This window comes from Diadema antillarum, unplaced genomic scaffold, assembly GCF_040938485.1.
Source record: "Diadema antillarum isolate AM-2024a unplaced genomic scaffold, OU_Dant_1.0 scf00000015, whole genome shotgun sequence".
NCBI classification, from domain to species: Eukaryota; Metazoa; Echinodermata; class Echinoidea; order Diadematoida; family Diadematidae; genus Diadema; species Diadema antillarum.
In genome coordinates, this window is record NW_027270904.1 from 652501 (window position 1) to 680350 (window position 27850).

At 40.9% G+C, this 27850-nt stretch overlaps 1 protein-coding gene across 1 annotated transcript in view; it reads right to left on the reverse strand.

Moving 5' to 3' along the window:
* Positions 1-6238: 6238 nt before the first annotated feature.
* The window catches only part of LOC139723598 (uncharacterized), a 71802-nt gene continuing 50190 nt past the window's right edge, over positions 6239-27850 (reverse strand). Inside the window, exons 4-7 of the mRNA XM_071634833.1 lie at positions 20180-20275; positions 12791-12892; positions 9953-10045; positions 6239-8537 (exon numbers count right to left, since the gene is read on the reverse strand). Coding sequence (XP_071490934.1) covers positions 6972-8537; positions 9953-10045; positions 12791-12892; positions 20180-20275 — 1857 coding nt within the window. The 3' untranslated portion in view covers positions 6239-6971. The remainder of the gene's footprint in view (positions 8538-9952; positions 10046-12790; positions 12893-20179; positions 20276-27850) is intronic.

The following is a 27850-nucleotide window of genomic DNA, read 5'->3' on the forward strand; positions in this document are numbered from 1 at the left end:
ACAGATACAACACGGGGCTTAATGTGTCGGTCTCGTGGGCCTTGTTAGCTTAGTGTCGAACTAATGGGCTGTATGACTCGTGAGCTGTCTCTTATCTCATGGGCTGTATGACTTGTGAGCTGTATGACCCGTGGGCTGTATGACTCGTGAGTGTCGGTCTCGTGACGTGCACCCGGGTAATTTTTACTAATGTTCTCATCACTGATGTGCATTATTTGTTTACTAAAATATAACACCCACACACACACACACTCACACGCACACACACACAAATGCAATAGTTAATAGACAACATAAGACGACAATTGTAAAGATTCGGTGGTTCAGAAATGAAACTCTTTTATTTAGAAAAGTAATGCCTGACTATACACGGACATACAAAAAACTTTTGATAATAGAGTACATTGTCCTTTAGTACAGGCTTCAGTGAAGACATCGAGATGTGTGTCTGTGCGCGTGTTTTTTTTCCTTTGTCGTTTCATAAACTTGTACAAGGTGTTCCAATTTAGAAAACCGCACGCTTCGACAGTGGAAGGTCAGAATGAAGAAGCACGGTATATGGATAGGGAAACATGACGAATAATAACGTTTCACAAAATTGAAATTCGATCAGAATGATAAAACGAAAGCACACTGCATCGACTTAACAGCAGACAGACTACACACTCTGCTATCACAATAGGTACACTATGTGTCTTTTCAATACTGCACCATATTGCATCCAGTGTGAAAACGTTGAAATCAAGCAAACGTTCAAAGCTTATGAAGAATGTATCGTATAAATTAAAGGAGGCAAATGATAACGATTCTACATCATCTGAATTCTCAATCGAGGGCATCCCTCGAGGCAGAAAATCTTCACAAATCTTTTTTAGCATACAGTGACATAAGACAAGATTTGTGAACTAATTCTTTTAGATCTCATGCGGATAAGGTACAAAATTGACTAGAATATATTCCTAGACGAACATCCGTACACAGTTTTTTTCGCAAAGTACGTTCACTGAAGAGAGGTTGCAAATCCAACTCTACTACAGGTTGCAGCTCTTCACCACATGCTAATAGGCCGTCTGCCATCTGCCAAACAACAAAACAGCAGGTGTGACAATTTATAAACATAACTGCACCGTGGTTGCGAGATTAGATATAAAAACTGCACCGTGGTTGCGAGATTAGATATAAAAACATATCATAAATAAACAAACAAATACCCACGAACAAACAAACAAGCAACCAAAACTTCGTCTTAACTCATCTTAAAGGGGAAAAAGCAGCTTTGTTTACTCGACAACACTCACAATCTGTGACTTAAAGCAATGTGACATCCGAAAAAAAGTTACGTTCTCGATCAGAAGCATCTTCCCCTGTGCTTGACAACTGCGTAGATTATACATCGTATGTAAAGCTACAATTTGTAATAACTGAATCAGATGTAACTATATATGATGGATACTGGAAAATATTACCTTATAGGAAATCCACCATGTGCTCCATTAAAGTACAACTGAAGCAAACAAAGAACAACAATTTCCCCCCAATTATCTGTATTGAGTGCCATCGTAATCCACGCTGTGTTTTGTATAATAAATTAACTTGTGCCGATAGCTGACTGAACGCGTGAATTACCGGTAAATATTATTTTTCATATAACAACGATCAATTTTCAAGGGCGCCACCATAAGTGACGTTCACGTGTCAGTCATTCAGAACTTTGTATGCACGTATTTCCCCATGAAGTATTCCGTCGTTAACCAACTCATGCCCAGACTTAGCAACAAAAGTTGCACGAAAGCAACTGCAACTCTTTCGCCATGAAAACACAAGGAACAGGAACGATCTCCAGCTGAGAAAAGTTTTTTTTTTTCGGGGGGGGGGGGGGGGGTGGGTTGTTGTAGTAGCAAGAATAATCCAAAAATGTCTTTATGAATCTTGGTACCTTTCTGTGACAATCGATATCCAATTTGATTTGACCCCAGCAGGAATATTTCCAGAAGATGAAAAAAAAAGTATGAAAAGTTGGTCTAGTGCTTCTGGGTTTACATAATATACGATGGACCAACAACTTATTAACAGACAATAATTAATTGTGTTAACATCATTATGTATTTCTCCCGTCTGATATACAATGTCCATGACAATCCCATAGGCTGTGCCAAGGGTATTATTTCCTCAGCCATGCCTGACACAGCATCAGTGTATCAGCGAAAGTAAATCAGTAGGAAAATAACTGAGAGACCAAGCAATGACGTTCGTACATTTGTCCTAGAAGTATCCCCTAAAATTCGAATTACTTCCACTAAATTAATCGTTCGATCGGTTTATATTGAGCCGATTAATCGATATTATTTTGTGCCACTGCTTACTGTATCATTATCATAGTGTGACAGTACATGAGTCCACGACAATACTTGATCGATTCATTGGCAAGACAGAGGATAAAGGCAAGATGCAGACTGCTGATCGATGAAAACTACGATGATTTACAAATGCGAAATATCTGTTGCTGAAAATCATACATCGCTAATACAGGTATATATATCTCATAATTATATATAAATATAAAAAAAAGAATCATGCAAATAATAAGGATAAGGCGCAGTACATGATGAAGCCTACTGAAATAAGAGCAAAAGAAATCAGATTGGGTACAAAATGAAAGATTCAAATAATAAAAAGGCATTTTAAACTCAGTTACACAGATATAATGAAAGGTTACATAGATTGTAGTCCAAGAAATATGTGAAATAAAGTAATTTGTACAGTTATGATATTGCAGCTAAGAGACTTTCAACACTTGCACATTGTCAACTGCTACAGTACGTGTATAAGATTATGAACATTTATGCGAGTGTGTGCCGATGTTATATGCTATAAAAGACAGAGGTGCACATTGAAAGAAATGAAAATAAATATAACTCATAGATTATAGAGTGCATGTATCAAGAATAGTACAAGCCTTTGATGTAAACCACAGTGGTCTGACAACATACGATGTATCGAATCCCAAATATGAACGCTCCAGCTTCATAGTCAAGTCGATGAGCACACAAAGAGTGATCCCCTTCAAACATCGACCCCATACTTCAGATCATGGGGGCGTGTCCTACATGACAAACAATGATGCAATAGAATCTTCACCAGTCCTCGTAGAAATATAAGGATTGAATGATTTCATTCAAAACAATCATGTCCGTTTGTCCAAACGCACGCGTTCTCACTTCTTTGGTATACACTTTGGTGGCGTGTATGCTGATGTTCGTGCGGGTGTGGTTGCCCATTATGTACCCCAACATTTCGGCGGGCGGATGAATTCGGCTACGACACCGGAAGCCCATCGTAGCATGATCTCGTCACCCCCAACATGTCCATGGTACTCAGTCAGGGAGATGATAAAACGGCAAAATGGTGTATGCCCTGTGTTGCAGAGCATAGTGCGTTCTAATGTCACCGCCTCGAGGGGAAAGTTGGACACATAACATTGTCAGGGGCCACACATTATCTCATAGAATACATGCACAAGACATTTGCAGTCTGACACCGATCTTACAAAAATGAAAAGGGTTTTTAAAAAAAGGTAATCAAACATCCCCTTAAACATATTACATGTGGAGTCACTACTACATGTATATACTAAACAGACGTTTCCGAAAACACAGGTGTTCTGTATGTGTGCGTGCGCACGCTTTCGTGCTTTTGGATTGGTATGATGTAACTTTTTTTTTTCTAAAGAAACATGGCACTTGCAAATCAAAATACATGTATTATATACTCGCACAAGATATCAGCTTTTGTGTGTCATGCTGAGCAACACGTGGTTGAACAAAACCATGTGTGCATTTTGACATTAAATGTCATCCACATCACATGACGGTAATCAGTAAGAGTAGGCCTACTCGGCACTCGAAATACCCGTATAATAATGTACACGGACTATTATAGCAAATAGCAAAAGGAACTTTCAGCTCTAGCACCATTACACAGCTCTGTTTCACAAAAAAAAAATGTAATATGAGTCTTTGACATAATTATGAAAAACGAAACATAAATCACATGTCCTCCCCACTGAAATTTCCACATCATTCTAAATTATTTCGGCACATTTTCTCCTCTAGACAAGACCGGGGGGGGGGGGGGGGGGGGGATAATGGATAATGAATAATGGATGCTATACGGACTTGTCTGAACGAAAATTGTTGTTGTTCATTTTCCATCCGTGAAGATGGCTGGATAGCCTATATTCAGCTACACTAAGCTGGTCTTCCATGGGGTCCAGTTGGATGTGGGGTGGGACCACTTCACCGGGTTAGACATCCTGCTCTTTGCGATGAATGAATGAAGCGGGATCTTTTACGTGCATGAGCTGTGACTCTCTCATACACGGGACCTCCATAAAATTGATATCTTATATTGCATCGAAACTTACAGAAAGCGTGACAGAGAGATAGATCCACAGAAACTGTGTGCAATCTCTTCGGGCAGATCACATTTCTTATTCATGCATACAGGCGTAACGTACGGGACAAAAGCGAGCTTTAGATCTGCGACACGAACGCCAAGACAACGCTAATTAGGCAAAAATCGTGTTCTGCACATGCGCGAGACAGCTGTTTCCATTACCAAATCGGGGAAACTGCGTCGTCCTAGCGTTCGCGTCGCAGATCTAATAGCTCGCTAATATTTTGCTCGCTAATATTTTGGCCGAAACGCAAATTCACACACAGCATGTAACTGTAATGTTAGACGAAAGTAACGTGTAAGATGCTCTGGTTATGAACACGACTGTTTGTTTATTTGTTTACTAAACTCTGCCTGGTACCTAACTGACGTCATCTTGATTGGAATGCACTTGAAGCTGACACTAAACCGCGCCATTTCTAGGAGATTGAGAAGGCCTGAATCGGATACTCGAGTTCTTTGTCACCCTTCATGTCGCGTTCGATGGATACCGGCTTCTCATTGGCTACACATTTCCCGTGATGTCTCCCAAATCAAATAACAACCAACAGACAAACAAAAAAAAAATAGACAGGAAGGAAAGAAGGGGAGAAGAAGGGGAGACAGAAAGAAGGGAAGACAGGAGAAAAAGAAAATTCAAAGTGAAAGATAAACAAAGAAATAAACAACGAACCAGTCAATAACTACTGTTTGGCCATCATAATCCACAGCAGCACGAAATCGTGTTAAACCTAGCGGCCTCGAAGACTATTACTACAACGGATACGAGCATGTGGGCCTAAGAGTAGGCCCTAGAGAAAGAGTTGTGTTTTCTTTGAATTATCTTCATTACTTGTGTCCTGTTGTTCCTTGGTTTGTTGAAATGCTGATACTGAAGCGATATCCTTCTTATGCAGTTGTTATGTATTCTCATCGGCGCATCTGTTTTATCTCGAGAGGGTGACATGAAACACATCATTTTTCACAGTGAAAAAAAGGGCAATGTCCAAATTTACTTAACGTTTAAAAACCTTTTAAATATAATAGGTTACAATTATATAACCTCATCTAGGTTACATTGATTTCTGCGACTGCATTCGGTGAAACGCCCGTAATAATCTTCAAAGGAAGCCAGCGCTATCAAGAACGGCACACGATTCCACATGTCCGTGTAATATGCCCCAGATCACAAAATTATCGGCAATGTGACGACATGCCACAATGACAGTTAATCTCATGACGTATCTTGTATCTTACTCTATACACATTGGGTAGCTTATCTGCACAGAGGTCAGAGTGCAAGCGAAACTGGTGCACTGTGGGAATGCGACGTGGACAAAGAAAAGCAATATGAAGACGTCATGTTACACTAAGCCAGTTGCACTGCTCGTATATCCTTCATAATGGCATTCTTACTTTCCATCCATACGGGAATATTAACCACATAATAATATACATGTCTATGAAAGCTTGAGGAAAATGCGCCACCATCAACGACGCGCTGTCAAATACAGCATGTCAATCAGGCAAGATGAGTACGTTTTTCACATTCGATGTCGTCTTCGCCTCTGAGCTTGACACTAGCTGAGCAACAAATATGTTGTTAGATACAAGAACATGCTTTTTGAATTGCCTCTTCTATGCAGTAGTGTTGTAAGCCCATGACTGAAAGTTTACTAGGGGTGCAATACTAGACTAGAAAGAGAAGGACCTTTGGAGGAGTGAAGCTACCGACCGTGGGGTAAGTGAGGACGCGTCCCCCCCCCCCCCCCCCCCGGCCGAAATTTTGACATAAATAATATTTCGATCTGAAAATCAAGCACTAATTGCATTTAGGTGCAATTTAATAAGGAGGTCACACCTACCCCATAGTAACAGGATGTGTCATATGTAGATGCAGACTTTGTTCAATAGTTCAACAGAATTCACATGTTTCTAGCTTCTGAAATTTTGCGTGTGTTTTTGTTTACCACACAGTTAACCCCATTCCATTGGTATTCGAGCGACTAAACGACTAGAATTTCAAGGAACAATCGTAAGTTCTTGTGCTAACACTCCCACTCGTCTTATTGGACTTAATTGGACCACGGCACACTTCATCAACTGCCTTTGGCAAAAATATTTGTAGGTGCACGAGGAGCGCATCTTTCCTAGTGCCACGATCATTCTAAATGTCAAGGCTTTGCTTAAAAATTCTGTGGGACGTGACTAGAAAATAATATGATGTGAAGTAAACGTGATAATAATATGGTACAGTAGCAATAGCATGAAAAGAACAAAACAGCGAAACACATGGATGGATTGTTCAAACCCGTGCACTTCTGATTAAATGCATCATTCCAAAATCGTAATACGACTGCGTTTTAGTACTAGTGCCACACGGCACGACATGCTTAAATAAATACCTAGCGGTACCTTATCACTTGTATTAACATACGAGAGAAGATTTAGAATAATTTGTTATCACTTAATCTGACAATAAAAAAATCTTGATGTACGTGACAATAATTTGGCGATACAAAAGTGACATTTTAAAACTACGATTCTATCTTATCTCCATCAGCCACCTCCCCGTTAGTCAGTACAGGTTCCTGGTCGTGTTCTTTGTCCCTCTCCACGTTCTTCATTTCTTTTTCCTGGTTTGTACTGATTTTGCTTTCTCCATCACCTTTCACCTGTTCGCTGTCGGCCTGCGTCTCCTCTGTGAGTTCTACAGTCGATGCACCTCCATCCTCCGTCTTCTTATCCTCCGCCTCCTCCTCACCTACTCCCGCGGAGCTGTCGGCTGATTGCACATCCCCGTCACCATTGGCAACCACCGACTCCTCTCGGTATTCATCATCCTCCTTCTCCGCCCCCTTCGCGGATTCGTCACCACTCACAGGTTCCTTTTCCTTCTCTCCACTCTCATCCGCCGGCTGAGGTGTGTCTGACGGGCACTGTTCTTTTGTTTCCTTGTTGGCACTATCGCCATCAGGCTGGTCTTTTTGGTCTGGGATACTGTCTGCATCACAGGCCGCCACTGCCTCATTGGCTTTGCTCTCAACCTCTGCAGAATCACTGGGCCTTGGTGTTTCCGAATCTTCCCTCCGAATATCATCCTTTGTTTGGTCTTTGATGTCACCCTCTACACCTTCTTTTGCTTCTTCTTTTGCATCACCCTTTATTCCTTCTTTTGATACATCTTTAGCATCGTCTATCACTCCTTCTTTTGCTTCTTCTTGTGCTTTATCCTTCACATCTTCTTTCGCTTTTTCTTTTGGATCATCCACCATTCCTTCTCTCGCTATGTCTTTTGAATCGTCTTTCGCTCCTTCCTTTGTTTCATCTTTTGTTTCACGTTTATCTTCGTCCTTTGCTTTGTCTGTGGCTTGTTCATTTGGTCGTTCCTTGGCAGCCTCCGATGCCGAAGGCGTACATTCCTCGGCCTTTTCGGTGCTCTTCGCCGAGTCTCGTCGGGATCGTGATTCTTCGGCATCCTTCGTTAAATCTTCGTCACTGGCTCCCTTCCTTTTTCGGATGGCTGCCTGCAGGGCGTCTGATTTCATGAGCTCTTTGATGACCATACCGTGGCCCTCTTTGGTTTTGGTTGACACCTCCACAACTGGCTCCTGAGGAGTGGAAGATTTAGCCTCGACGTCACTTCCGGCATCAGAGTCACCTGACTTCGCTCCGCCGTCTGATGTATCGGAGGGTACTTTCTCCACCTTCTTCCCCGCGTCAGGTTCGGTTGTCTGACCGGAAGTGGTGACGGGACTACTGGTAAAAGCACGTGAAATTCGCGCACCAAGACGAGACATCAGCGAGGAAGTTTTGTCTGCTTTGGGCGTCTTCCCTTCGCCTCCGTCTTTTTTCTTCCGCCTGAGTCTCTGTAGGGCGGACATCTTGTCGGGTTTCTGGACGGCGCCATCTTCGTCAATGTCCATCACATTGTCGCTGGGAGACGACACCTGGACAACGGGGGTCGTCTGGGGTTCCTGGCATGGCGATGTTGCGTCCTGGCATGGCGATGTTGCGTCCTGGCATGGCGATGTTGCGTCCTGGCATGGCGATGTTGCGTCAAGGTTTCCATCTTCTACCTCGATATCGTCCACCTTGTTGATCTAGAGAAACAAAACAGAGATCATGTTGATACTTTATAACTTTATTTTGGATATCACACATGATAAATAATAATTGCAGTCTTTCACAACAAATATTAGCAACTGAATGCGAGGACCTTTTACAGATAATGATGTTATGGTTATGAGGTGGTTTTGTTCAATAATGTTGGTGTCCTGACAGTTTGCCCAGCGTGGAAAATGAGAAAAATAAAGTTCGGCCCCACTTTTTTTTTTTTTTTTTTTTTGCACAAGACATAGGAATACATAGGGTGTAACCACTGTGCCTCCCCCCCCCCCCACTTTTATAACCCTGGAAGTGGCACTATTTTTTTTTTTGTGTGTGTGTGTGTTTTTCTTTTGCCAGCCGATGAAACACAATACCTTTTTAGTAACCCGGTTGCACCATAAAGTTGCGCTGAAGGCCTTTTTTTTGGCTTGCTAGTTGATCGGAAGTGGCAGCAGAAGTTGCGCTGAAGGCCTTTTCATTTTTCTTGTTAGCTTTTAAAAAAACGTGACGCCGGCCGTGCATCATATTGAAATATGCTTGTTTTGATGTTCCGTTCACTTAAGATGAATCAAGGTAGTTGAAGAGATGGGGTTCCAACTGGCTGTAACTATTCAAATAGTTGTTAGTTGCCTATTGGTGTACATAACAATTCCACAGGTGCATAATTAATGTGCTCTAATGATTGCGGTTCGATGCTGCCGTCTTTCTGAGCAATCTGAAGATTCATTTTGAATGCTAGCATAATGTCGGCTATATTTTGCTAGTTTATTTTTTTAGTGCAATGAAATTTATCCTGATGATAAAGCATATGAAAGAAAAGCAGATCCCATCCGGATATACTTGCAAAAACGTACATGTGAGCTGTTTGTGGTGAAAATGGTTGAAACTGTACCCTCACTGGAAAGCCGATATTATAATTTTTCCGATCACTTCCGACAAAACATGAAACTGATACGTTATCATATTCAGGTATAATCTTTCATTCATTTACATGTGTATTTGTCAGATTGGTGTAAAGACATATAAAGACGAGCAATATGGATTTTTATCTTATCAATCTTTTATGCGTGTGGCTTGTATGTACCAGCTACCGCTCATCTTTCAAAGTAACTCCATCATAAAGACATATCTTAGAGAGTGGCTGGTCATTATGCAATGACATATGAATCAATATCGTCTTCCTATCTGTGAGGCAGCTCCAGTTTGGCACATTCTTCAAATATTTTTGAGTGACGGCATCAAACATTGGATCAAAGAGACTGTTGTGACTCCATCTCCTGAACCTCCTTGGATGAACGTGACATCAATCGCAACATTTCATGCAGCATGACCAATAATGTTGACACTTGCTATACCGGAACCGTTTCATGACACGTGGAATGCACGCAGAATAGGAAGATTCACTCACCGTGGCTTGGGTTGCAAGGAGCTCTGACGACGCACCCACCCCAGAATCCGCATCCTCCCCATACGTTTGTATCTCCGTCGTGGGCGTGGTCACCTGTATGACGTCAGATGGAAGGAAAATGACAATCACTGTTGCGATAAACGCACGATCGGAGGGGAAAACAATTTAGTAGGAACAACACATAAATGTAGTTTCTTGTTGGTATACAGGGAGTTTTTGAGGAGTGTGCTTTGGTAAATATATAATAGTCGCAAAGACAGAAACCGTTGGTATAGCCACACAGCAAATAGGTGTAAACCTCATTCTCAAAAGTAGACATCAAAACTAATTGGGAGTCACTTCCATTGCAATAAGGGTACGATATCGCTTTACAAATACATTAATAACGCCAGAACCGTTGAATAACACGCACAGTGCTACAGATTGGGTGAGAAAATTTGACCCATGTTCAATTGCTTGCAAGGATCAGGGAAGCTAAAGGCAAACTTCGGGTTGTTATGAGTAATATTAGAGAAAGAAAAGTATGCGTTAAGTTAAGTTTTCATAACTGGTAAGCTAATCTGAGAAAGCAGCACCATAGGTTGTCGATATGAAATTCCTCTCGATTATTTTCGGTTATCTGGCCAAAGGCGAGATATTATTATGTGTAAAGCTTCCCCGACTACCGACGACACTATCTGGTTCAGACCTTCAGTCAGGCTCAAGCTGGATTTAGGCTAATCCTGCGTGGTTTGAAGTATACCTGAAAGTGTTCTCTTAAGTCCAGAAAAACAGCAAGTTCACGTCAAACTCGGACGTATCGCAATAATTTGCTAAAGGGAGTGACGAGACGTGCTTTCGTTTCAACTCGTTTTGAAAAGGTGAAGGACTGAGTAATAGTGATATGAACGGGATATCAACAACCACATCTTTTTGTCTTAAAATAAGTTCACTTATTTGAGATAGTGTGATGCTGATGTTAGTAGCCATGTTTTCTCTTGATATCTTAGTCATAACACCCATCTTCCGATACTATATGTAGCCAGGTCTTCAATCATGCTTTTGGGCATGATAAATGATATAAAAAATATGATAATATGAATTTAAGTATCCAGGCGAAGTATACTGACAACACTGATTTATGTTCAGTTCAGTTCAGTTCAGTTCAGTTTTATTCACCATCAATTTAGGATTATACAATAAAAAGATACACAAAGATACATAACTATATATAAAGTAAACAAAAACAAAGCAGAAAACAATTAAACTTGATGGTGGGAATCCCAGTAGAAGCAGTGCTTATAAATAGGGGCCCCAGTAATGCTTAAATATTAATATACATGTAAAACAAACAAACAAAAGAATTAATATACATTTCAAGGTTGTACATTTGGTTTGGTGGGAATGTTGACACTCAATAGCACAGAAAATACTTGCGACGAAGATTATGTAACCTCTGTGATGTAGGCAATATTTTCATTCTAACTTGGTGGTAAAGACAGCTGTCATTTACGTCAAATCATTGTTTATCAGAATGTGAGTGTAGATATAGCTATGGTATAAGTCAGATATGTTCGCCAGTGTGAAACTGACAATGAGATCCACGTGCTCACGCATATAGTTCTAACCATGTGCGCAAAACGCATATTATTAAATACCGACCACGAACCAAATTAATTATGCCCCCTCTCACTTGATACCCTTGATTTTTGCCTCGTAAAAGTGAGAGATCGGTGATCGTGCGGGCCAGAGTACCTCACGCGATTAATAGGGTGAGCACGCATGGCGTGTGATTTTGCGAAAATGAAGTTTATTCTGCCTGTCTGGGCAACGTAAGCAAAACGTAATTACTCAATATAGTGAAAACTAAATGCAGATCGGCAGCTACCATTCGAAAACGCTCACATAAGCCGAGTTGTTAATCGTACCAAATTATTAGCATGCAGGGTCTAGCCGCAGGTCACCAAACGCAGGACACTATGATATCACTATCATGCGATATTATTATTATATATTGCGATATTTAAGTATTTTCATCTCAGACAGAGGCGTGCATGCGCGGTCAAGACCGCTGCGAAATATTGACTCCTTCATTATGGTATAGTAACTATACGAATACCTATGACTAGGCGCCTTGTGTGGTGACTGCTATCAATAGAGAGGGAAAGTACACTTTAACTTTGAACATGTTGCATGACTAATAATGATCTCACAGTCGCCTTTCAACTTAAAGTGACGGTCAGTTGAGGGCGGGCTTCTATAAGTATCGAACATCCTTCTTTGTCCTTGTCGTAAAATGATCCTAGTACGCTGATTTTGACAATGTGCCTCAAGATAAGACAAAATGAAGTAATTGAGCGTTCCTGCATAATTTCAGTTTCTCTTCCCCTGTCTTCCTAGTAGTTTTACCTATAACATATATTTCAAGAATGGAAATATACCCATAAAACTTCGGTGCAAAAATAAACAGAACGTATGATCTTGGAGATATCATTTGGCATCGTCCATTCTACTGACACTCAAAGTGACAAACTTAGCCATAATAAAAATAATAAAGAAGTTTGTCAAAGAAGAAGAGTTCTCATGAAGTCACATGAGCAAGACGGTCACTAAGGGTACCATAGCAACACCAAGTGATTGAGTTGGTGCCCCAATATTAAATCATCGCGGTCACCATTTTTGTCGTGAATTTGTATTAAAAAAATCACTCAAATCAATATCTACTGAACATTTCCTCCGATTTTTCGTTGTTGTTGTTGTCGTTTGTTTGTTTGTTTGTTTGTTTGTTTGTTTGTTTGTTTGTTTGTTTTTCATGACGTATAACTATCTGATAAGGTTGGTATCTCCTTTGATACTTACCCGCGGCTTTGCCCTCTTCCCCGGGGGTCGTCTGCCTTGGTGCTTTGGCCTCGCCTTCCCGAGATGCGTCAGTGCTTCCGTGGACACGACCACGTCGTCAAACTAGAAGAAAAAGAAAAAAAATGTGTACCTCATTATAGACGCTTTTATGACACGTTACGACGATTGAGAAGGTAGAATACAATCACGTATTATTACAGCATGAGGGTGGTGACTGTAAAATAATGAAACGTTTATACCACGGGCGAAGAAGACGATGAATTGCATTAATTACAACCACACGACTGACACGTGGTGTGAATTGCAGGAGTGAAAATAAATTACAGTGTACATCTCATAAGAGTAATCTACAGGTTTGCACAGCCTCTCAATCTTACAATCTTATGAGAATACATGCTTTCTAGGACACGATATTAATGTCAATTTGAGACAAATCTACGTGCTATTTCAAGAATATCAGAACAAATTGCTGACTATTGGTGATTTTTTTCTCTTCTCCGAAAAATGTAAGACGTCTACCAACTGTTATATAAGAAATATCAGTATATTGTATCAGTACAATGTATCAATGATCATTAAAGCTTAAAACATAGCTATGACATGAATACTTTGATAATATTCCGAGTCGGATGGTCGCGAAAGAAACGTTTTTCTTTCGAAATCCCGACGAAAATTTCCAGGAATACAATAATTACATTAAGGAATGGAGCATGGCCAAGTGAATTTGACTTTCATAATATCTCAGTGGTGCGCTTACGGTAAACGCGGATGTAAAAATAATGTGCAGTCGCCACTGATGCACAGCACTCTGATGCCAAAATAAACCGCGCAAACTGATTTCAACTCGACTGTACTTTCAGTAGTCGGACATCCATCATCAATATTAATAGCCCTTATCCAACCTTTCATCGTTTTTTTTTTTAATTCTGTTCTTTAAAAATTTTGGTCTTTTTATAGCGACGCGCTAAAAATATAGTTTTGGTCTTCAATCGATAAACACTTTTCTTGTCTATTTTGTTTGTTTGTTTGTTTGTTTTTCAAATTTGCTGGCATCGCTTTTTCCTTTAATTTGGATTTTAAAAAAACACCCCAAGATGGGGCATTATGTTGACCTTGGAATCAATGATTAACTATAGAAATACTCTATGACACTTGAAGGTACCATAGAAGCAGAAAGATGACATTCTTGCCTGAAATATAGATGAAGTTGGGAATAATAATATTCCTTGGAAATAAACAGCAGCCAGACGAATGAACTACATGCTGTGGGATACTAGGGAGGTGGAACGCTTTCGCCTCACTGGGGATATCCCGATGAGGGCGCAATATACCAAGGAGGCCAATAAGAAGACCCCTCTGGACTCCGCCTCCTTCAGCTACATCAACGCATTGGAAATTACTAATGCTGGTTCCGAGTCTTGCTGACATGAAAAGTGATGGCAATCTTCTTTTGCCCGACAATTGCGATAAACATATTCTTTATCGCGAAATCCAACTTGGGCAGATTTTTTTTTTCCCCCGGGCGCCATTCCATAGCCTCTATTATAATCAAAGGCAATTTTATCCATCTCGGTTTTCTATAAACAAGACCGGTCATCCATTTAGCCAATAAAAGCGCGGGATAAAACAACCGCGTGAAAAAAGCCCCCGATTTGGTTAGGAATGAGTGCCCGCTTTCCCTCTCGATTTCTCCTTTCTTTCTCATAGGTCTCTCTCTTCTCCTGTCATCCAATTTCTCTTCCCATGCGCTTTCTTCCTCACAGTGTGGCACACACTCATACACACAGTATCTCGCAGTGACTCACTATGTTTGCAGATAACGCAGATGAAACAGAATGCCATGATAAAGCGTCGCGCACACAACACACGCACGCACACACACACGCACATAAGATCCCGTATAGGGCTCACACGGGTTAATATTTCCCCATAGAGACGTGTGTTAAAATTCAAAATGCAAAAAAAAAAAAAAAAAATCTGTAAAATAGCTTGGAGAAATGAGGTGTTTCATCTTCACTAACCTGAAGAAGTGAGATATACCCTTTATCATCCATCAAATTTCCAAGAGAGGTTCTTCAGCTCAAATTCTGTCCAAGGGTTCGCAAAGACAGACTACCAGTTCTTTTTACTCAAAACATCACATATTTTCTGTACAGCATGCACCGATAGATAGTCCCTTCAAATTCCATGAGAAAAGCTTTCATATTCCAACCAAAATGCAGTTTGTAGAGGAATTCATACTCAATATTTGCAGCTGTTCATTTTTTTTTGCCAAACTGCATTTCTGCTTTTTAATTAATTTTTTTCTTCATTTATTTTAGTAGGCCTTGCACGCACGCACGCACATAAGATCCCGTATATACTTCAGAGCAACCATGCCAGTTCATGACATCCGCTATCTCAATGATCCCTCGTTCCCACCTCCCCGGTTATCTCGACAAATGGGGAGGTATGTGTAGGCCCTATTTCTATGAGGTTTGGGAGAACACCATTCCAACGTGTCCCTTTGTTTTCGTACACCACCTTCTAAAGAAAAAAAAATCCCTTAAAATTTGTAAGATATGTTTGACTTCTGAATGCCAACCACATCCCCTTTCTTTTTCGTTATCTTCCCTTCCTCCTTTCTCTCGTTCCTTTCCCTATTTTTTACCTCGTCCTTCCTTCTTCCTCGTGTATATTCTTCTGCTACTTTTCCCTTGTGTCCTGCTCTTCCTCCCTCTGAAGATTTGTTCCGTTTCCTTGGGTCAATCTTCACATTTCTTTCTTCCACGATTCCTGCCCCTCTCTTCCAATTTCGGGATCTGTCCCTCATTAGACCTATCAGTTTTTTAAAATCATTATTTAATCATGCTTTCAATAAAAGCACATGCTCTTTTTATTAGTCTGTTCGCACATCCGTCTATACCTTTCTTTCTACCGAAGGATTTTTTTTTTTTCAAATGCAGGCGAAACACTTTCGGCCTTCATTAATTTTCCCAGTTACCTGTTGATAATCCTTTATTTCATTGAGGGATTTACGCGAAATATAACATTTGTGCATATCCATTCTTTTTTTTTATTTCACTCCCCATATGGGATTCAGGAATCTAGGTTTTCATTTTACAAAATTGATTATAGTGGTTACAATCATGCACTTTATAAAAACCAGTCATTCTAAATCGCCAATAAATCGAACAAAATTTTCGTTCCTTCAAAACATTACCATAGAACACAATCCGCTTTTGCAAGGTATACGCATTGAATGCTCATGATAATGTGTGTGGACACATTTCTCACCACGAAATACATGTGGCGAATTTCATTAAAAACTTACGTTTCTTGGTACAAACTAAATAAGACTATTGAAAAGACAAATTCGTTAAAGCTAATCACGTCGTTGCGTTTTAATCAATCTGTGAGATGCGTGTAGCTAGTGGAGTTATGGCCCAAAATGGGTGATGGTGATTTCTTACTTGGATGACCAGCAATCGGCGTTTGTCAAGTAATTAAAAACAAAATTGATGGGATGAGAGAAAAAAAGACGGAGTTTTTACGAGTCAGCCAAAATCTTGGAGGCGTACGATATTGACTGATGGGCCACGTATCTAGACTGTGCTCAATGAGGATGAATTAGTGAGTAAAATTAGTGAGTAAACTTCATCCTCGTGTCTGGACAGCGTGTGATGAATGAGATTTTTGAAGGAAATTCACTTGTGGCTGGAAGAAAAAGAGATGGAGGAGGAGCTAGAGAGCAACGAGAACCCCCCCCCCCCCCATGAAACCATATATAGATGGGTTGAATGAAATAATTAAGACAAATTCATACCAAGTCATTTTGATCTAAATATCAATTTTGCAACTGTCACTATCTCTCCATAAGATTTAATTCATTGAACTGACATAAAAAGTGAGATTTACTGTGCCGTACTCTGAAAACACAAATCGAATTCTTATCATACCCGACTTTGATATATTATTATGGAAAACAAAATAATGTTAATACTGCTTATTTCGCAGGGCAATGCGACGGAATATGCAATGTGATGCGAAGAAAGACCGATGTAATGTATAACGATTTACACATACACGATACACCGCCTATTTCAGTGACGATTATAATGACTCCAAGTCCAATCCCGATGCCAACACGCTACGTAAGTAAAATGAGTGTTAAACATAATAGCTATTAGTCTTGCCGCGCTAATAAATGATAAGGTGACCTTGATAATGATAATGACCAGTAGTGATAGTATGGACGGTGATATTAATGGAAGTGGTAATTATGTTGAAAAAATATCAACAATGCTATTATTAAGAAAAAAATAATGCTGTATATATAAGTCAATCATTAGTTATACAACCCGTTTCCAAGTATATCCACTGATACTTCCAAAACATTACCCATAGCTATGTGCAGTTGACTGTGTTTCATTAGAGTACGAAAAGGAATGCAGAAATCAATTCAAATCAATCAAATCAAATCAAATCAAATCAAATCAAATCAAATCAAATCAAATCAAATCAAATCAAACCAAACCAAACCAAACCAAACCAAACCAAACCAAACCAAACCAAACCAAACCAAACCATACCAAACCAAACCAAACCAAACCAAACCAAACCAAACCAAACCAAACCACACCAAACCACACTAAACCAAACCAAAATACTGATACTAATGATTGTGATGAGAATTAGATGGTAACAACAATAAAGATTATAGGATGGACACGGGAGAGGAGAAGAGGAGAAGAAGAAAAAAGAAGACCAACGAGGGAAGAAAAGATGATGCAAACGGAGGGCCGAAGGGGAAAGTAGGAGGAAGAGGAGGAGGAGGAGATGGAGAGGCAGAGAGATTGAGAGGATGATGGTAGGAGTAGGGATGAGGATGGGATGAGGAGAGGAGTAAATTATTTCATCGACCGTCGAAGCGGTGGCATTTTCTCGAGGCGCAGTGTTTACCCTTGACCGTTACCTTCCCCTCGCCTGACAGCTCCCAGCGCCTTCTCCACAACCTTCTCGCAATCAATTAATCGCGGCATCCCAGTCCCGTTTGACGGATGCGACCAATGATTAGTCTACGCCTTATCCGACAAGTGAAATGATAATCTAATACTATTTTGAGCGACAGAGAAAATCAACTCAGCTATACACATTACTAGTACAATTTTGTATTTAGTTTCTTTTGTACCTCAGAGTGAAAGGATGATAAATTGATGCGTAGTTCACCATAGAATATGCTGAAATCCATCCCTACTAATTCCAGAGTGCGTTTCTTTTCTCTCTAAAAAAAACAACAAACAGTTTTCATTTCTTGACACAAACTCGACACAATTTCCACGCACGCCCAACCCATACCTTCACCCGACACGAATTGTTTTCATGTGGAGCCTGCGAAAGAGACTATTACGCAAATTTCTTTTCCCACGGGGTCTTGAGCAAACATAGCGCTGGGCTCGCGCGAAGCGGCAGGCAATTTTGGAGCGCGTACACTTCAATGTAGGTGGATTATGAAAATGAGATAATGACAATTTTTCAATGAACGGGGGACGCGCCACGGCTGTCAAGGGATGTGTGAACGCCAGAGCAGACGACTTTAACCTTTTGTGTGCTTTGAGCGTCGATTAGCGCAGAAAATACCTTAGCATTGTACAAACTGTCATACGTCCCTGACACAGAAACGAAAAAAATCTAATACCTGTGTCAGCTGTGGTTTTAAATGTTGCACCACACCTCTTTACGTTCCATTTTTCGTTGACATTTTTGTGGAGCGGGATGACCCATTTATATTAATCAATTGTTGATCTATTGCTTACTTTGCATAATATTATGAAGTAAAACATATGACCACATACTATGAGCAGTGATATCAAGTCATTCACATTCTGTTACGAGTCAAAGTGATTACCCGTTTATTGGCCATAAGCCCAATCCACATGTTCTCGTCATTGCACTAGAAATAGTTCTACCACTCTGATATCTAAAATTGAGTCAATGATACAGGTGTTTATAAAATTGGTTTAAGAATGTATCCAAACAGAAACTCTGATATGAGTCATTGTTTCCTTTTTATTTTTTTTTCAATGCAAGTGTGCAAAAGAAGAAGAAGAAGAAGAAGAAGAAGAAGGAGAAGAAGAAAAAGAAAATATAATACCAAAACTGCACCGCGTGTCATCCCTTGGCAGATTGCTCTGTGGAGCTACCTGTGTGCGTGGCACGAACCCAAACAATCGCCTTGATTCACTGAGAGCGGCCCCATTGCATTGAAAAACAAAGATTTACCAGCTGACATCATATAGTCATATTTTATAAAACAAATGACGCACAAGTTTAAGTTCGTGACGTTACTACAAGATGCAGCACCCTCTCAGATATTGTATTCACAATGTCGTGCAATATGTACTCGGCTTCGCCTTGTGCATGTTGCACCAATATTGTAGATATACCCTCGAGTTCGCTGCATCTCCACAATGTAACACACTCTCACCTGTGCATTCACTCTTGTTTCAGTCGTTTGCTTGTTAGGTTTTGCATTGTAATGAATTAAGACGAGAAATCATTACATAAGAATAATGAAAAGGTAAAAGTCCTTGCAGTCCTATAGAACCTCCGAGGATGCCCCATAATTATAGTATAGAGAGAACAAATTATCCTCTGTCAGAGCGATTCTTAGTCTCATTACATAACAAGACGTAACTGAAGATGAAACCCTGGAGCCCACAGATTATGTGTATACGTCCTTTCACCGTGTTGAACGATGATTACTTTTCTCCACTCAACAGTGTTCTCCAACAAGATCATAATTATTGTAATCGTTGTGCAAAAGCGATGGTGGTGGAGGCGTTGCTCCTTCAAAACTGGTCCCGAGTTCTGAAAAGGTTTACGAACTCCATGTATTTCGTCTGATCGCTGAAAGTGCGATAAGTTCCGCTGTCTTTCTACGCATATCTGAAGCAGAACATGTGTGTCCTAAAATACCATTGTCTCTTACGCAATGCAGTTACCAATGGCAACTACGGAGACCAATTCATTGGTATGACAGAATAAATTCACGATTATAAAGAAGGCAACGCTGTCTGATTGTAGTGATGCGATAGTAGATTTTATGTATTTACATTGAAGTCCCTTTGGTATACACGTTAATCCCCACTTGGCACTGAATACAGTTTTTGTATCCTCTTTTACATTTTTCAGATTCGCAAAAACGGTAACATACACACGCTTTGATGCATAACTTTATGAATATGCGAAGTTGGCATTTAAGGCGTCTACTGAGTCCGGCATGCGAAACGAGACACGCAAAGAAAAGAAACATACCAAGTTCTACATCCTACATGCAAAAGCACACATTGATACATTCGTAGAATACATTTGATTATCATGTTGTATAATCTCGGTGAAAACTCTTACCTCCGCAACCCTGCAGCTGATCTTGCCGTTCATGACGTCATTGATGACGTCGATCCACTGATCACAGTCAGCCGGGTCGGCACAACGGAATATTATCTGGGAAAAAGCGAAGGAAAAGTATACACATTGAGACAAAAAGTGAACAGACTGGGCAGCTTTATAACACGATGACCAATAATGAACAGGTATTCGAGCCTGCAACACTCACTGATCATTCAACCAGGTAATAAGGCGCGATGTGTAAGCAGACATACGATCCATTCACACCACGGTCCCACCAAGTGCACTTCATGTCCGGCCTTGACGGCGGTGTTTTGCTTTACACAAGATAGGTTTACCGGCAAACGCGCAAATAAAATAACACGGAAGTTACACCGAGGGCATGAACTTGAGCACAAGGCAGTGAATGATAACAAGATGTCCATTCAGGTTCCAACCTGTAGTTACCGTATCGTCTTTCTGTTAGTATTATGATTGACATGTGTGATAATAAACTTGACGGGTCTTCTCTCGCTTTGTTCTAGTCCAGCGAGAAATATCGATGTCATATACTGTTCTAATACAAAGAAGGCCAGAGACCATTGTACAAACCGATGGAGACAGTCATATTAATATTGATGCTTCTTATATAGGCCTAAATGTTTTTCTGTCGGATCTCTGTCGGATTGAGTGATGCTCCGAATATCGCAGACAGATACTAGCAATTAAAGGGATGGTATAGTTTTTAGTTGAGGTGGGAATTCATCTCTTAACATTTTGTGAGATAATTAGAAACCACTTATGAAAATTAATGTCAAAGATCATGCAATTATAGAGGTATTCAAAGTTTATGTGATGAAAATCGCTTTTGAAACTGTTGAGATATCAAAACAAACAAACAAAGTAAACAAAGTGGTCCTAATAAAATGTGGGTCCCACCTTTTATTATTAAAGAAGTTGGACATCTGAAGCCCCATCTCAACCAACACTTTACCACCCCTTGGCTTTAGTGACCAAGAACAAATTAATCTAGAGGTTGTGACTGATCTCCCTCTCTCTCTCTCTGCTGTTGTTGTTGAAATGCACTGCTTATTAAAGTAAACGTTATGTCGAAGTAAATTCTCTTTTCATCGACAGAAATGCGCAAGGATCGTCCATGAGGCCAGAGAGGTGTCTCACCTCACTGGTGAGGCTATAGATTTGGGGACACAGACCACAGCAGGCCTTGCCTGCAGCCTACTCCTTTCCTGCCGACGAGATAATACAAGAAATGTTTTCATGTGTCTTTTAGAAGTCATAACCCTCGAGCTCAAGGAGAGCTAATTTCCGGACCACTCGGAAACCTTGTATTGATGTCTGACGGTAAAGTGTTATCTGAAGTAGTGAGGGTTTAACGCTGGCGTAGTTCCTCTTTTACTATGAGTAGATAATTATGATGATAATTGTGGCAGTTTTTTACGGCACGCGTGCAACGATCTCATTGGCCTGGGGACTAGGGGGCGACGTCTCGCGACGTCTCCACGACGCATCCTGGAGACTAGAATCAATTGTGTTCGAATCTTTCGAAACTTTTTCCAGTCTCCAGCTGGTCTCGGAGACGTCTCCGCGACGTTTCCATCAGCTGCGGCCGCGTGACGCGGAGGCTAATTTTGTCCGCGACGTCTCCAAGATGTCTCCGCAACCTTGTGGAGACCCATGGCGCACTAACGTCAAAGAGACGTCTCCGCAACTGAGAGGACGTCTCGGAGAAGTCCCCGCGCTTGCCGGAAACGTCGCTACGACATCCTTGTGAATAAGTTGTCACCTTGTGTGAAGACGTCTCGGACGTCGACCAGGAGCATGGAGCCTCGTTGATGAAAGCTTAAGCCAAATTATTTTGTCGCGGCCCTTTAAAAGGCACCTGTTCATTATCATATAGATTACAGGATCCAAAGCGAGAGCTCAACCACACCCACGTCTGTTTGGTATATCGGTCTATGACAGCAAGTTCAACAAGATTTATCTCTTTCATGTCAAAGTTTCGGATAGAGATCGACGAATACGCACACAAAAGCACAAACACACACACACTTCCACACTCCGACACATACACATACTCACACATAGAATATGCATATTTATTTCAGGGTCTCGACATGTACAGGCACACTGGTTTACTTCAATACACACAGACATACAAACAGGCACACCAATAATGATCAATCACACACGGTGTATATGATAATAAAGAGCATGTAAAGCTGGCAGTGAAAGCAAGCGAGAGAGCCGAGATTTGATCATGTTATGTCTGTATGAGAGAAATGTGACATTCATCTTCATTCTTCGAACGTATAGGTAATGACGCTATGTTTATGACGACTGTCGCGGTGTCTATCCGATGACTCTGTGTGAACCGTTTCATATTACTATACCTCGTGAGTATGTGAAATGAATAAACAAACAAAGTATCACGTGATAATGTTCTGGTGAATGAAAAAAAAAGAGAGTCATTTTCACGCCATGATGTAGGGATGAGCTTCATCCCCCATAGATCTCGCTCTCTTTGAAGTGATTTGAAACGAAGCGTTGGCGGTCGTAATAGAAGGCATTGTACATATCAATGACTAAAAACACCCCAAAGGACGTGTGACTTGCATACGACTCGCAAAATCTGCGAAGGTCGCCGATCCATGCGGCTTGGAAGTAGTAGATGAGATAAACGAAACGTTCTTCTATACTCATAGAATACTCGTCTGTTACAAGAAACTGAGCAGGGGCGAGAGTTAATGGATAACGACTAAACTTGGGACATCAATTCATCATAATGCAATAAATAGGTCTACAGAACGCATGGTTTCGCTAGTCGTTCAGACATTAATACATGTACACGCTAAAGGAGATACGTCACACTTCCTTAGTATTCCGATAGAGTCGCAGTTGTGCTGTATAGCAGTTTATTGGAGCTAACTTATTGGCTCGTTACCAAGAAGAGATTGTTATTAAGAAGCGAAAGCATAATCACACGCCTTCATTTATAAACAGCTGGACTTTTGACAATAACTTGCTGCCAAATTCAGGGACTTTTCTTGTTTGGGTCATGTTTGCCGCGTTTTTCCGACTTCCTTGTCAGGGGGAAGTTGGCGCTTCCTTTCGAATTCTGAATCGCGTGCATATCGTAAAATATATGAAACCCGTGACCGGAGTCAAGGGGCTCTCCCAGAATGCGTTGGATTTCAGACCACCAACCGAAATGAAATTGATATTCAGTTCCTTGGACCAAGCAGTGAGCATAGGGTATGATGTCCTGCAGCTATTAAACCATTCCATACTAAATTCTGAAATCCCCATAGACTTAGTAGACAGGCCACCAGGTTCCCGCATTGAACGGGTTAAGTGACAGTGTTACAAAAATCAGGCCTTGCCATAAGAAAGAACTCCGATCACTGCCGATAGGTGAACACTCAGCCAGGATGAATCATTATTATATACCGTGAGGTATCCAGGCGAACCTTTAGTACCTCCTTGATTACACTCAGCAGATATCAAGACCCGCGCTCTGCCCCCTCCCACCTTATTTGCACAATACATAGGAATACATAGGGCGTATTCACCTTGCCCCCCCCCCCCCCACTTTTTTACCCCGGAAGTGAAATCAGAAAGTTACGCTGAAGGCCTTTTCGCTCTCTCTCTTTTTTGTTTTGTTTGTTAGCTGATGAAACCCGGAAGTGGCAAACTGCCCCCCTTAAAAAAAGATCAAACCAAAAAACAAAAAATCAACCCCCCCCCCCCAAAAAAAATAATAAAATAAAATAAACAAGGAAAAGTAGAAATTACGCGGTGCGTAACATATGTCCCCGCCGGAAGTAGCATTTTGTAACAAAATGTGCAATATAGGTAAAAAATCAAGGTCAAAGGTCAAAGAAGTCAAAGGTCAAAGAAGTCAAAGGTCAAAATTCTGTGTAGAAGTTTTGAAGCCCTCACCTAGTGCCATCACATAAAGCAAATGGAATCGAAATTGGGTTAGAAATGGCGAAGGAGTAGCATTTTGTAGCCAATGTACAATATAGGTCAAAAATCAAGGTCAAAGGTCAAAGAAGACAAAGGTCAAAATTCTGTGCAGAAGTTTTGAAGCCCTCACCTAGTGCTATCACATAAAGCAAACGGAATCGAAATCGGGTTAGAAATGGCGAAGGAGTAGCATTCTGTAGCAAAATGCACAATATAGGTCGAAAATCAAGGTCAAAGGTCAAAGAGGTCAAAGGTCAAAATTCTGTGTACAAGTTTTGAAGCCCTCAACTAGTGCCATCATATAAAGCAAACGGAATCGAAATCGGGTTAAAAATGGCGAAGGAGTAGCATTTCGTAGCAAAATGTACAATATGGGTCAAAAATCAAGGTCAAAGGTCAAAGAAGTCAAAGGTCAAAATTCTGTGTAGAAGTTTTGAAGCCCTCACATAGTGCCATCACATAAAGCAAACGGAATCGAAATCGGGTTAGAAATGGCGAAGGAGTAGCATTTTGTAGCAAAATGTACAATATAGGTCAAAAAATCAAGGTCAAAGGTCAAAGAAGTCAAAGGTCAAAATTCTGTGTAGAAGTTTTGAAGCCCTCACCTAGTGCCATCACATAAAGCAAACGGAATCGAAATCGGGTTAGAAATGGCGAAGGAGTAGCATTTTGTAGCAAAATGTACAATATAGGTCAAAGGTCAAGGTCAAAGGTCACGACTGAAATTCTGTGTAGCAGTTTCAAAGCTCCCATGTAGTGCTATCATATAAAGCAAACAGAATCAAAATTGGCTCATAAATGACAGAGAAGTAGCAAATTGAAGATTTTGATCACACACGGACGCACACACGGACACACGGACGGACGGACGGACGGACGGACGGACGGACACACGGACGGACGGACGGACACACGGACACACACACGTACGGAGCCCGTTTCATAGTCCCCTGCTCGAACTCGTTCGGCGGGGACAAAAACGTGGCGCCGGCCGTTGATATATACGTGTGAGTGACAATGAGTAAAATGTAGAAAGGATAATGTATTCTAATGTGTGTTGGGGGGGGGGGGGTGGGGATTGGCATAGAAATCGAGACTAAAACCCACGGGAACACGAATATGCGTCGCTATACTTTTTGCCCTCTGTCTCAGAGGTGTATATACATTCAAGCAACACATTATGCGAACAATTTGCGGCAATGCATTTGTACCTTCGTTATGTTAGCCCGTTTGCGCTTAATCTGTCTGGCGTGGAAAGTGGTTAAGCTAATTAGTAAAATGAAATTATTGAGAAAATGGGCCAGTGACAGGTGACTATACCCAAACTGGCAACGTAGCACATTGGTCAACGACGTGGAAAAACAATGACGTTTGTTGCTGCTGCGGCACAACCACGGAATCTGATCTAAGACAAGAAAACAAGGAAATTCCTGCCAGAAAATGCCGGTCTTTTGAAGTTGTAGAGGTTAAACAAAACCACTTGACTGGGAATACGATAGCAGCCGCATTTACACTTACTAACATCGCGATTTTTAAAATCGCGATATTTTGGTTCCACCGTTTACACTTGCGCAAAAGCATGCGAAGTTTGAGCTTCACGAAACATCGCGATTTTTTGGTCGGTAGTGCGCATGCGTAATTTACCTCTTTTCAACACGGTAGCTGAGTGGAAGCGCGCGCTATTCTGTTCGTTTTCACTGCAGTGCAGTATATTTTGATCACAATAGCTGGTTGGAACGTTGAGCTAGGGCTTTTTATCAGTACAATGCACACATAAATTTGTGCTTCTCGAGACTGTTATACTTACGGTAAAACTATATAGCTTGCTATATTAGATCACATACGTAGTAGGTGTGTAAAACTTCATCTACAGCAGCATTCAGGAGGATCATGAAATTTTGCCGAGATGACGAAAGTGAGAAGTAGGACTTGGAAGTTAGGACTGGTATTTTATCAGGCGACAGCAAGAACTCACACTTGTTACGTACTCCTGTACTAGTATTCCACAAACGGCGTATATCGAGAGCAGTACGGGCTCTCTCACAATCTGAATCAACGCATTTCTGGGAGAACATTATTTTGTTAAGTCGTCTTTGGGTGATGATACGTGGTTGGAGAACTTCAGGTTTGCTAATAGTAGTAGTTTTCACGTACTAGTTTCATCAGGGAGATGGAGGTGAGAGACTATGAGCCGATCGAGGATCGGCCGTTTAGACCTGTACACAGCTGTCTACACCGTGTACTAGTACTCTGGCCAGTGACCGACGTACTCTCTACACGTTCCAAAGAGGGATCGGGAGCGCGCGTAAACTCCCGTTGCAATCCGAGACCGAAAGTCACGTGATGAAAAATCGCGATATTTCTGCAACTTGGGTTTACACTCGCTAACTTCGCCTCAAACTTCGCGATGTTTCAAAAAATCGCACTCCGGCTGGCGATTTTTCTGGCGATGTTTCGAGGGCGTTTGGGTGTAGTTGCTTAGCAACTTACACCCAAATGTCGCGATTTTTCCAAGCAAGTGTAAATGGGCCTCATCAGGCGTTTTGCAGTGTATCCCGCGGCATGGTCAGATTAATGTCTGGATTTCAAGGATCCTCACATAAGAGCGAAGCAGATGATATCAAAATGAAAACAAGCTTCCGGTTATCATGCCTGAAGTACTGTCACTCATGTGCGAGTCTTGTAACGATGGTGAAACAGAATAACAAGTTGCATGCTGGCCACAGCAACCTGGCATGAAAAGTGTCTTGTAAAGAAATCGCATAAATAATGATAACAATGATAAAAGGACAAGGGGTCGTTAAAGGGATGGTACAGTATTGGTGGAGATGAGAATTGGGCTTTTAACTTTTTGCGAGATACCAAGAAAACACTTATAATACAGAGCATACCATTTTAAGAGAAATTCAAAGTTTATTTGATGAAAATCGGGTTTGGAATGACTGAAACATCCAAAAAACAAAGTAAAACAAAGCGATCGTAACAAAGTGTGGGTCTCAACCAAAACTGCACGATATTAGAAATCATACGCTGTCGATCAACCTAATGCTACAGTCACACACGGCCGGGTCACAAAACGGATTTGATCCGGGTGAAAATGAGCCGGATTAGTCCCGGAATGGAAGGTAATTCCTAAATTATGCGAATAATATTATGAAGTATAATTAGAATTCTATTAATAACAATGAAGTACAAGCTTTCAGAGGGTTAGCATATTCCTGCGTGCTTTGGCAGAGAGATCACACCAAGGAAATTCAAAGTCTTTTGTTATGATAATGAGTTTGGCACCCCAGTCCCTATAAATAGCAGGTATTCCCACTATTCGACATCTTTTTAAAGTATACGAGGCAGTATCCAAACATTCACACGATCACTCAACGTCAGTCTCCACTAACATTGAACAGAATACGTATCAACAATCATTCATCCGGATCAGTCATATATATCTTACAGGCATGAAGCCAGACAGTAAAGTAATGAGCCTGGTCACGGAAGTTGCGACCGCAGGTAGTATGGCAAATGAGTTGACAGTTTCTGTGACGAGAAGAGAGAGGGAGGGTTAACAAACAATATGTTATGAACCCGCAACGCGTTGGGTGGGACCCTCTTCATCTTGTACTTCATTGTTATTAATAGAATTCTAATTATACTTCATAATATTATTCGCATAATTTAGGAATTCTATTACATAACACTTCGTACAAG